This window comes from Argopecten irradians, chromosome 5, assembly GCF_041381155.1.
Source record: "Argopecten irradians isolate NY chromosome 5, Ai_NY, whole genome shotgun sequence".
NCBI classification, from domain to species: Eukaryota; Metazoa; Mollusca; class Bivalvia; order Pectinida; family Pectinidae; genus Argopecten; species Argopecten irradians.
Window position 1 is genome coordinate 46,056,199 of NC_091138.1, and position 13,646 is coordinate 46,069,844.

General features: G+C 34.8%; 1 protein-coding gene across 1 annotated transcript in view; it reads right to left on the reverse strand.

The window, feature by feature from the left end:
• The window catches only part of LOC138324031 (uncharacterized), a 34,131-nt gene that overhangs the window by 7,840 nt on the left and 12,645 nt on the right, over window positions 1-13,646 (reverse strand). Inside the window, exons 4-7 of the mRNA XM_069269027.1 lie at window positions 4,592-4,714; window positions 1,999-2,230; window positions 802-1,137; window positions 338-493 (exon numbers count right to left, since the gene is read on the reverse strand). Coding sequence (XP_069125128.1) covers window positions 338-493; window positions 802-1,137; window positions 1,999-2,230; window positions 4,592-4,714 — 847 coding nt within the window. The remainder of the gene's footprint in view (window positions 1-337; window positions 494-801; window positions 1,138-1,998; window positions 2,231-4,591; window positions 4,715-13,646) is intronic.

Here is a 13,646-nt window from a genome sequence, read left to right on the forward strand (position 1 = left end):
ATGCCATTTCAGACTAATAGTTTTAACCAAGTTTGACTATTTTCCCTATATATATTATAGTAAATTTAATGCCCTCTTAAGTGGAAAATCTGAAACCATGAAATTCACAATTTAAGTGAAGGAGCTTAATGAAGACCTTTCTATCTATAAAGAGTATTTGAACCACTTCATCTGTGATTTGAGAAGAAGATTTTTGAAATTTTTGTCAATTTTATATCTTTTGGTCTCTCGCACAGTTCTTTGGCCTGGAGGACCATATTAATTCAAAATTTTGATTAGCCTGATGTCTTAGAAGGTTTGTACAAATTTTCATTGAATCTGCTTCAGCAGAACTTACCTGGAACCTACTGAGATTGAACGCTAGGGCGGAGGCAGTTGTTGGCGTTTTATCTTTGAGTAGACAAGACACACAGATCTGAGTCGTCCACTTTAACATATCACATTCTGATACCAGGAAAGTATGGCCTTTTATTGTACTGCTACAGTTAGCAAGCTGCAATTAAACCATATCAAGTTTTTCTAACCATGCTGAATGTTTACATTCAGATTTATAATCTGCTATCTTTTTTTAGAACTTCATTATTCAAATTGTTTTGAGAATTAGCAAGTCTGAGACATCTGGAAAAATAAACCTTGAGAAAAATTGTCAAAGTAAATCAATTGGATATGAAGAAAATTACAATTCCTTACAATGAATTCATCTTTAAAGAGAAATTGAGAAAAGTTAGTTTCATGAAAAAATCATTTATAATTAATTATCGGAAGCAATCTAGACTTATTAAACATCGATGTGAACCTCACCAATTTAACAAAGGCTTCTTGTACACGTTCTGACAGCTGGTCGAAATGTTGCATTATTTTCATTATGAGTTGTGTGGGTTCTCGCTCTAGGAGGTTGATGAAGTCGTCCTGGAGTACCAGAGCCTGTAGGAGGATACACACACCTGCCCGAGACACCTCAGGGATTTTACCGTTCCCTATAATGGTATGCAATGTCTGAACATGTTCCTTGCCTAACGACCAAGAAGGATTTTGTCCTTCACCAAGATAGTCATAAATATCACTGAGAAGTGCTAGATCATTCATCTGTAATTCTTCACTGACATGCTCCTTCAGTTCCTTCTTCTCCGGCGGGGACTGTATAATGAGAGAACACATATTAATCTATTTGTCTGGTGGGACTGTATAATGAGAGAACATGTATTAATTTATTTGTCTGATGGGGCTTTTGTAATGAGAGAACATATATTAATCTATTTGTCTGATGGGGCTTGTGTAATGAGAGAACATATATTTATCTATTTGTCTGGTGAGGACTTTATAATGAGAGAACACATATTAATCAATTTGTCTGGTGAGGACTGTATAATGAGAGAACACATATTGACTAGTTTTGACGACTGTACTGTGATTCCTTGAAACGTCAGACAAAACCACAGAATTTGAAATAGACTCATGCAGAATCATTTAAAAAAAAGATCAGAAATCATCAATCATCTTTCCTGAAGTAGATTGTTTGTTTGACTGTACACATCAACCACCTTCACTGAAGTAGATTGTTTGCTTTGACTGTACAAATCAACCACCTTCACTGAAGTAGATTGTTTGTTTGACTGTACAAATCAACCACCTTTATTGAAGTAGATTGTTTTGACTGTACAAATCAACCACCTTTATTGAAGTAGATTGTTTGTTTTGACTGTACACATCAACCACCTTTACTGAAGTAGATTGTTTGTTTTGACTGTACAAATCAACCACCTTCACTGAAGTAGATTGTTTGTTTGACTGTACAAATCAACCACCTTTACTGAAGTAGATTGTTTTGACTGTACAAATCAACCACCTTTACTGAAGTAGATTGTTTTGACTGTACAAATCAATCACCTTTATTGAAGTAGATTGTTTGTTTTGACTGTACAAATCAACCACCTTTACTGAAGTAGATTGTTTTGACTGTACATATCAACCACCTTTACTGAAGTAGACCGACTATACCTCTGTGAAAATAACTGCATCTTCCACAGCCGCCTCCTCCTCTGCAGGTTCTTTCCAGTCAGCAGCCATTGCATTCTCCCAGACAGCGGGTCCTTTCCTGCTAGCTGGAACATCATCTTCACCCTCGGATCCTCCCGCACTTGCCCCTAATGTATCCGGAAGTATGGACTGGCCTCCACTTGGTGAAACTGACATGGCATCCACCCAGGGCTTAATCATCTGTCCAAATGGTCTGAAATATAACGTGGCATTGTTATATCATAGCTATTTTTATGCATTTCTCCAAAGCAATAAAATGTCCAAACATATACCATTGCTGGAAAAAATGCTACAAAATCTGGTATATTTCATCAAACATTATATGTAACTTTTGACTTACTGATTTTTACATCTTTACAATACGCACCTGCTGAGCACCTGTTTCGATTATTATATACAACTTTTGACTCTGTTTATTGATTTTTAGAAAAACGTACGTGATGAGCACCTGTTTCGATCATTATATACAACGTCTGACTAGGGTAGAGTGATATTAAGTCGGACACGATCTAGAGTCGGACATTTTTAACACGTCTTACCGTCCTTATTCCGGTTACCATGTTACAAAAAAATGCTGTCTACATGCTAAATGAAGTATTGACTTTCTAGAGTTGTCTCCTGTTGATAACTTTCTCGTTTACATATTTTGCCAAGTCCGATCGCGAATAGTAACAAAAGCGGTACATTTCACGGTGAGAGCGGGTGAAGTCATTTGACTTCATTACTGAGAGCGGGTGAAGTCATTTCTTTTGATTATTAAGCTATAAAACTTAAAACTGGAATTTAACTATAAGATTTGTGTAAAACAAATGCAGAATTATCTTCACTTTGACAATAGAAACAGCATTTTATCTCATAATTTGGTTCAAAGTCGCAAACGTTATTTGATCTTGAGTCGGACACCAAAAATGTTCAAAACGATCATAAGTCGGACAGTGTATTTTATCATTATACAAGTGAATATATATGATATATAGGCATAAACAAGTGCTGTAATAACCCTTTTTTCATAATATAAGTTTAAATCTTTCATCCCTTATTTTTTTTTATAAATATTTAATATCTATTTTTATTTTCTAATCAGTCTTTAAAGTTTCCTTTCAAGTCACCATTGAGATTTTTCTTAAATTTTTAATCAGAATGTATGGCAAAGCACATTTTAGTGGGAAAACGTGTGCAGCCAAATGAATTAATTTTCTATTTAAAAATATATTATATATACACCAAAATTTCTCTTGTTTTATTGGTGGCATTCTGTTAATTGTACTTCGTAAAGCAAAGAAGTGATATCGAGTACGCAATACACGATTATTTTTACTCGTCCATCAAATAGACAATTTTCTCTGACATATAGCAATGGTACATTCATCTAAAATATCGGCAACACAAGCTAGACAAGAAACTTTAATTTGGGATGGCCATGACTAGCGCGGGAATATGAAATTGTCCATCCAGTCATCCTGGAATTTGGACACAGCGCTTTTGGTTGTATAGTTTTCAATTCTTTTAAAAGTAATTGGAGCAGGTTCTGCATGTGTTTATTAGGAACACCGGAGTTGCTATTGGCCATCGTCAATTCATGAAAATGTTTTACTTTGCAAAGGACAAAGTCTCCTAGAATAACTACAAAAAAAAGTACTATATATTTCAGAATTGGTTTAGAGCGACAGGCATTTTTCCTTATTCAACTTATGCAACGTGGTTTAGTACGTCAGGTTCTAAACTTTTACTAACATTGATAATCTTTCCCTGCAAGCTTAGAAATAACAGAATATACTTTCAAGGAACATGTTATGTTGAAACATATAACAACCCAATTTCAAGCATTGCATGAAACAAAATCCATGTTAAATTGACCGCAGTTTCTTTCGTTTTTCAGTCCATGCAATGTCTGCATCTATTTCGTCAGGCTCATATTTGTTATACAAGCTATACCTATTTATTGATTTCCCAGAGATAAGTACACGTAAAGTGATCGCCAGGAAGTATAGCCACATCTCGTGCCCGCAAACGCACGTGTATGTATTCGATGTCGGAGCAAACGTAATGTTGTAGCATACACAATACAAAATGCAAAGTCGTGTGCTGTTTGCTTGACAGCTGGCGATATGTCTATAACCGAAAGTAATATGAACAACAAATTTCTTATTTTATGATCAATTACTAATATTTTTTATTCAGAATTGTATAAAATGTTAACTTAATCCGATTGTCCGACGTAATATCAAAGCAATCTGGACTGTCCGACTCAAAGTCAAATGCGTCCGACTCTCGATCGAATTGCAGGTTAGGTACTTTATTTGCTCTGTATTGTATCGTAGGGTAAAAAACGAGAGTATCGAAATGTAAATATGATGCAGAAAGTGTGCTCTCTCGGACGGTACCCATTACATTAATAATGGTCTTCATATCACGACGTACTACTGTTCTGAACACAAAGGGTGTCCGACTTACGATCACTTTACCCTAATTGTTTTTTACAATATGTACGTGCTGAGCACGTGTTTCAATCATTACATACACCTTTTGACTTATTGATTTTTACAATACGTACGTGCTGAGCACCTCTGCAGGAAGGCCTGTTATGTGAGAAGGTATGTTGTTTCCTGTTAAGAACTGTGCTGCCTCTGAACTGAATGTGTTACAGTTGTGGTCCAAGAGATGGTAGCAATCTGGCCTGGCAAACAGGAAGAAAGTCTGTAAGTATTTTTTGTTCCTTGACAGTTGGATACATAATGCTGTCTACTTTAAATGTGCTACACCACCAACCAAATGGTATCATAAACAGGAGCAGACAAATGGTTACTTTATACATACCAAAAACAGGAGCAGACCAATGGTTACTTTATACATACCAAAAACAGGAGCAGACGAATGGTTACTTTATACATATCAAAAACAGGAGCAAACCAATGGTTACTTTATACATATCAAAAACAGGAGCAGACCAAAGGTTACTTTATACATACAAAAAACAGGAGCAGACCAATGGTTACTTTATACATACCAAAAACAGGAGCAGACCAATGGTTACTTTATACATACCAAAAACAGGAGCAGACCAATGGTTACTTTATACATACCAAAAACAGGAGCAGACCAATGGTTACTTTATACATATCAAAAACAGGAGCAGACCAATGGTTACTTTATACGCATCAAAAACAGGAGCAGACGAATGGTTACTTTATACATACCAAAAACAGGAGCAGACCAATGGTTACTTTATACGTATCAAAAACAGGAGCAGACCAATGGTTACTTTATACATATCAAAAACAGGAGCAGACCAATGGTTACTTTATACGTATCAAAAACAGGAGCAGACGAATGGTTGCTTTATACATACCAAAAACAGGAGCAGACCAATGGTTACTTTATACGTATCAAAAACAGGAGCAGACCAATGGTTACTTTATACATATCAAAAACAGGAGCAAACCAATGGTTACTTTATACATATCAAAAACAGGAGCAGACCAAAGGTTACTTTATACATACAAAAAACAGGAGCAGACCAATGGTTACTTTATACATACCAAAAACAGGAGCAGACCAATGGTTACTTTATACATACCAAAAACAGGAGCAGACCAATGGTTACTTTATACATACCAAAAACAGGAGCAGACCAATGGTTACTTTATACATATCAAAAACAGGAGCAGACCAAAGGTTACTTTATACGCATCAAAAACAGGAGCAGACGAATGGTTACTTTATACATACCAAAAACAGGAGCAGACCAATGGTTACTTTATACGTATCAAAAACAGGAGCAGACCAATGGTTACTTTATACATATCAAAAACAGGAGCAGACCAATGGTTACTTTATACGTATCAAAAACAGGAGCAGACGAATGGTTGCTTTATACATACCAAAAACAGGAGCAGACCAATGGTTACTTTATACGTATCAAAAACAGGAGCAGACCAATGGTTACTTTATACATAACAAAAACAGGAGCAGACCAATGGTTACTTTATACATATCAAAAACAGAAGCAGACCAATGGTTACTTTATACATATCAAAAACAGGAGCAGACCAATGGTTACTTTATACATATCAAAAACAGGAGCAGACCAATGGTTACTTTATACATATCAAAAACAGGAGCAGACCAATGGTTACTTTATATGTATCAAAAACAGGAGCAAACCAATGGTTACTTTATACATATCAAAAACAGAAGCAGACCAATGGTTACTTTATACATATCAAAAACAGGAGCAGACGAATGGTTACTTTATACATATCAAAAACAGGAGCAGACCAATGGTTACTTTATACATATCAAAAACAGGAGCAGACCAATGGTTACTTTATACATATCAAAAACAGGAGCAGACCAATGGTTACTTTATACGTATCAAAAACAGGAGCAGACCAATGGTTACTTTATACATATCAAAAACAGGAGCAGACCAATGGTTACTTTATACATATCAAAAACAGGAGCAGACGAATGGTTACTTTATACGTATCAAAAACAGGAGCAGACCAATGGTTACTTTATACATATCAAAAACAGGAGCAGACCAATGGTTACTTTATACATATCAAAAACAGGAGCAGACCAATGGTTACTTTATACATATCAAAAACAGGAGCAGACCAATGGTTACTTTATACATATCAAAAACAGGAGCAGACGACTGGTTACTTTATACATATCAAAAACAGGAGCAGACCAATGGTTACTTTATACATATCAAAGACAGGAGCAAACCAATGGTTACTTTATACATATCAAAAACAGGAGCAGACGACTGGTTACTTTATACATACCAAAAACAGGAGCAGACCAATGGTTACTTTATACGTATCAAAAACAGGAAGCAGACCAATGGTTACTTTATACATATCAAAAACAGGAGCAGACCAATGGTTACTTTATACGCATCAAAAACAGGAGCAGACGAATGGTTACTTTATACATACCAAAAACAGGAGCAGACCAATGGTTACTTTATACGTATCAAAAACAGGAGCAGACCAATGGTTACTTTATACATATCAAAAACAGGAGCAGACCAATGGTTACTTTATACGTATCAAAAACAGGAGCAGACGAATGAGCGTTTTTCTTTATACATACCAAAAACAGGAGCAGACCAATGGTTACTTTATACGTATCAAAAACAGGAGCAGACCAATGGTTACTTTATACATAACAAAAACAGGAGCAGACCAATGGTTACTTTATACATATCAAAAACAGAAGCAGACCAATGGTTACTTTATACATATCAAAAACAGGAGCAGACCAATGGTTACTTTATACATATCAAAAACAGGAGCAGACCAATGGTTACTTTATACATATCAAAAACAGGAGCAGACCAATGGTTACTTTATATGTATCAAAAACAGGAGCAGACCAATGGTTACTTTATACATATCAAAAACAGGAGCAGACCAATGGTTACTTTATACATATCAAAAACAGGAGCAGACGAATGGTTACTTTATACATATCAAAAACAGGAGCAGACCAATGGTTACTTTATACATATCAAAAACAGGAGCAGACCAATGGTTACTTTATACATATCAAAAACAGGAGCAGACGACTGGTTACTTTATACATATCAAAAACAGGAGCAGACCAATGGTTACTTTATACATATCAAAAACAGGAGCAGACCAATGGTTACTTTATACATATCAAAAACAGGAGCAGACCAATGGTTACTTTATACATATCAAAAACAGGAGCAGACCAATGGTTACTTTATACATATCAAAAACAGGAGCAGACCAATGGTTACTTTATACGTATCAAAAACAGGAGCAGACCAATGGTTACTTTATACATATCAAAAACAGGAGCAGACGAATGGTTACTTTATACATATCAAAAACAGGAGCAGACCAATGGTTACTTTATACATATCAAAAACAGGAGCAGACCAATGGTTACTTTATACATATAACAAAAACAGGAGCAGACCAATGGTTACTTTATACATATCAAAAACAGGAGCAGACCAATGGTTACTTTATACATATCAAAAACAGGAGCAGACCAATGGTTACATTATACATATCAAAAACAGGAGCAGACCAATGGTTACTTTATACATATCAAAAACAGGAGCAGACCAATGGTTACTTTATACATATCAAAAACAGGAGCAGACCAATGGTTACTTTATACATATCAAAAACAGAAGCAGACCAATGGTTACTTTATACATATCAAAAACAGGAGCAGACCAATGGTTACTTTATACATATCAAAAACAGGAGCAGACGAATGGTTACTTTATACATATCAAAAACAGAAGCAGACCAATGGTTACTTTATACATATCAAAAACAGGAGCAGACCAATGGTTACTTTATACATATCAAAAACAGGAGCAGACCAATGGTTACTTTATACATATCAAAAACAGGAGCAGACCAATGGTTACTTTATACATATCAAAAACAGGAGCAGACCAATGGTTACTTTATACATATCAAAAACAGGAGCAGACCAATGGTTACTTTATACATATCAAAAACAGAGCAGACATGTTACTTTATACATATCAAAAACAGGAGCAGACAATGGTTACTTTATACATATCAAAAACAGGAGCAGACCAATGGTTACTTTATACATATCAAAAACAGGAGCAGACCAATGGTTACTTTACTTTATACATATCAAAAACAGGAGCAGACGAATGGTTACTTTATACATATCAAAAACAGGAGCAGATGAATGGTTACTTTATACATATCAAAAACAGGAGCAGACCAATGGTTACTTTATACATATCAAAAACAGGAGCAGACCAATGGTTACTTTATACATATCAAAAACAGGAGCAGACCAATGGTTACTTTATACATATCAAAAACAGGAGCAGACGAATGGTTACTTTATACATATCAAAAACAGGAGCAGACCAATGGTTACTTTATACATATCAAAAACAGGAGCAGACCAATGGTTACTTTATACATATCAAAAACAGGAGCAGACCAATGGTTACTTTATACATATCAAAAACAGGAGCAGACCAATGGTTACTTTATACATATCAAAAACAGGAGCAGACCAATGGTTACTTTATACATATCAAAAACAGGAGCAGACCAATGGTTACTTTATACATATCAAAAACAGGAGCAGACCAATGGTTACTTTATACATATCAATCAAAAACAGGAGCAGACCAATGGTTACTTTATACATATCAAAAACAGGAGCAGACCAATGGTTACTTTATACATATCAAAAACAGGAGCAGACCAATGGTTACTTTATACATATCAAGAACAGAAGCAGACCAATGGTTACTTTATACATTCAAAAAACGGAAGCAGACGACTGGTTACTTTATACATATCAAAAACAGGAGCAGACCAATGGTTACTTTATACATATCAAAAACAGGAGCAGACCAATGGTTACTTTATACATATCAAAAACAGGAGCAGACCAATGGTTACTTTATACATATCAAAAACAGGAGCAGACCAATGGTTACTTTATACACATATCAAAAACAGGAGCAGACCAATGGTTACTTTATACATATCAAAAACAGGAGCAGACCAATGGTTACTTTATACATATCAAAAACAGGAGCAGACCAATGGTTACTTTATACATATCAAAAACAGGAGCAGACCAATGGTTACTTTATACATATCAAAAACAGGAGCAGACCAATGGTTACTTTATACATATCAAAAACAGGAGCAGACCAATGGTTACTTTATACATATCAAAAACAGGAGCAGACCAATGGTTACTTTATACATATCAAAAACAGGAGCAGACCAATGGTTACTTTATACATATCAAAAACAGGAGCAGACAATGGTTACTTTTATACATATCAAAAACAGGAGCAGACCAATGGTTACTTTATACATATCAAAAACAGGAGCAGACCAATGGTTACTTTATACATATCAAAAACAGGAGCAGACCAATGGTTACTTTATACATATCAAAAACAGAAGCAGACCAATGGTTACTTTATACATATCAAAAACAGGAGCAGACCAATGGTTACTTTATACATATCAAAAAACGGAAGCAGACGACTGGTTACTTTATACATACCAAAAACAGGAGCAGACCAATGGTTACTTTATACATATCAAAAACAGGAGCAGACCAATGGTTACTTTATACATATCAAAAACAGAAGCAGACCAATGGTTACTTTATACATATCAAAAACAGAAGCAGACCAATGGTTACTTTATACATATCAAAAACAGGAAGCAGACCAATGGTTACTTTATACATATCAAAAACAGGAGCAGACCAATGGTTACTTTATACATATCAAAAACAGGAGCAGACCAATGGTTACTTTATACATATCAAAAACAGGAGCAGACCAATGGTTACTTTATACATATCAAAAACAGGAGCAGACCAATGGTTACTTTATACATATCAAAAACAGGAGCAGACAATGGTTACTTTATACATATCAAAAACAGGAGCAGACCAATGGTTACTTTATACATATCAAAAACAGGAGCAGACCAATGGTTACTTTATACATATCAAAAACAGGAGCAGACCAATGGTTACTTTATACATATCAAAAACAGGAGCAGACCAATGGTTACTTTATACATATCAAAAACAGGAGCAGACCAATGGTTACTTTATACATATCAAAAACAGGAGCAGACCAATGGTTACTTTATACATATCAAAAACAGGAGCAGACCAATGGTTACTTTATACATATCAAAAACAGGAGCAGACCAATGGTTACTTTATACATATCAAAAACAGGAGCAGACCAATGGTTACTTTATACATATCAAAAACAGGAGCAGACCAATGGTTACTTTATACATATCAAAAACAGGAGCAGACCAATGGTTACTTTATACATATCAAAAACAGGAGCAGACCAATGGTTACTTTATACATATCAAAAAACAGGAGCAGACCAATGGTTACTTTATACATATCAAAAACAGGAGCAGACCAATGGTTACTTTATACATATCAAAAACAGGAGCAGACCAATGGTTACTTTATACATATCAAAAACAGGAGCAGACCAATGGTTACTTTATACATATCAAAAACAGGAGCAGACCAATGGTTACTTTATACATATCAAAAACAGGAGCAGACCAATGGTTACTTTATACATATCAAAAACAGGAGCAGACCAATGGTTACTTTATACATATCAAAAACAGGAGCAGACCAATGGTTACTTTATACATATCAAAAACAGGAGCAGAGCAGAATGGTTACTTTATACATATCAAAAACAGGAGCAGACCAATGGTTACTTTATACGTATCAAAAACAGGAGCAGACCAATGGTTACTTTATACATATCAAAAACAGGAGCAGACCAATGGTTACTTTATACATATCAAAAACAGGAGCAGACCAATGGTTACTTTATACATATCAAAAACAGGAGCAGACCAATGGTTACTTTATACATATCAAAAACAGGAGCAGACCAATGGTTACTTTATACATATCAAAAACAGGAGCAGACGAATGGTTACTTTATACATATCAAAAACAGGAGCAGACCAATGGTTACTTTATACATATCAAAAACAGGAGCAGACGAATGGTTACTTTATACATATCAAAAACAGAAGCAGACAATGGTTACTTTATACATATCAAAAACAGGAGCAGACCAATGGTTACTTTATACATATCAAAAACAGGAGCAGACCAATGGTTACTTTATACATATCAAAAACAGGAGCAGACCAATGGTTACTTTATACATATCAAAAACAGGAGCAGACAATGGTTACTTTATACATATCAAAAACAGGAGCAGACCAATGTTACTTTATACATATCAAAAACAGGAGCAGACGAATGGTTACTTTATACATATCAAAAACAGGAGCAGACCAATGGTTACTTTATACATATCAAAAACAGGAGCAGACCAATGGTTACTTTATACATATCAAAAACAGGAGCAGACCAATGGTTACTTTATACATATCAAAAACAGGAGCAGACCAATGGTTACTTTATACATATCAAAAACAGGAGCAGACCAATGGTTACTTTATACATATCAAAAACAGGAGCAGACCAATGGTTACTTTATACATATCAAAAACAGGAGCAGACCAATGGTTACTTTATACATATCAAAAACAGGAGCAGACCAATGGTTACTTTATACATATCAAAAACAGGAGCAGACCAATGGTTACTTTATACATATCAAAAACAGGAGCAGACCAATGGTTACTTTATACATATCAAAAACAGGAGCAGACCAATGGTTACTTTATATGTATCAAAAACAGGAGCAGACCAATGGTTACTTTATACATATCAAAAACAGGAGCAGACCAATGGTTACTTTTATACATATCAAAAACAGGAGCAGACCAATGGTTACTTTATACATATCAAAAACAGGAGCAGACCAATGGTTACTTTATACATATCAAAAACAGGAGCAGACAATGGTTACTTTATACATATCAAAAACAGGAGCAGACCAATGGTTACTTTATACATATCAAAAACAGGAGCAGACCAATGGTTACTTTATACATATCAAAAACAGGAGCAGACCAATGGTTATTTACTTTATACATATCAAAAACAGGAGCAGACGAATGGTTACTTTATACATATCAAAAACAGGAGCAGACGAATGGTTACTTTATACATATCAAAAACAGGAGCAGACCAATGGTTACTTTATACATATCAAAAACAGGAGCAGACCAATGGTTACTTTATACATATCAAAAACAGGAGCAGACCAATGGTTACTTTATACATATCAAAAACAGGAGCAGACGAATGGTTACTTTATACATATCAAAAACAGGAGCAGACCAATGGTTACTTTATACATATCAAAAACAGGAGCAGACCAATGGTTACTTTATACATATCAAAAACAGGAGCAGACAATGGTTACTTTATACATATCAAAAACAGGAGCAGACCAATGGTTACTTTATACATATCAAAAACAGGAGCAGACCAATGGTTACTTTATACATATCAAAAACAGGAGCAGACCAATGGTTACTTTATACATATCAAAAACAGGAGCAGACCAATGGTTACTTTATACATATCAAAAACAGGAGCAGACAATGGTTACTTTATACATATCAAAAACAGGAGCAGACCAATGGTTACTTTATACATATCAAAAACAGGAGCAGACCAATGGTTACTTTATTATAAACATATCAAAAACAGGAGCAGACAATGGTTACTTTATACATATCAAAAACAGGAGCAGACAATGGTTACTTTATACATATCAAAAACAGGAGCAGACCAATGGTTACTTTATACATATCAAAAACAGGAGCAGACCAATGGTTACTTTATACATATCAAAAACAGGAGCAGACCAATGGTTACTTTATACATATCAAAAACAGGAGCAGACCAATGGTTACTTTATACATATCAAAAACAGGAGCAGACGAATGGTTACTTTATACATATCAAAAACAGGAGCAGACGAATGGTTACTTTATACATATCAAAAACAGGAGCAGACGAATGGTTACTTTATACATATCAAAAACAGGAGCAGACCAATGGTTACTTTATACATATCAAAAACAGGAGCAGACCAATGGTTACTTTAT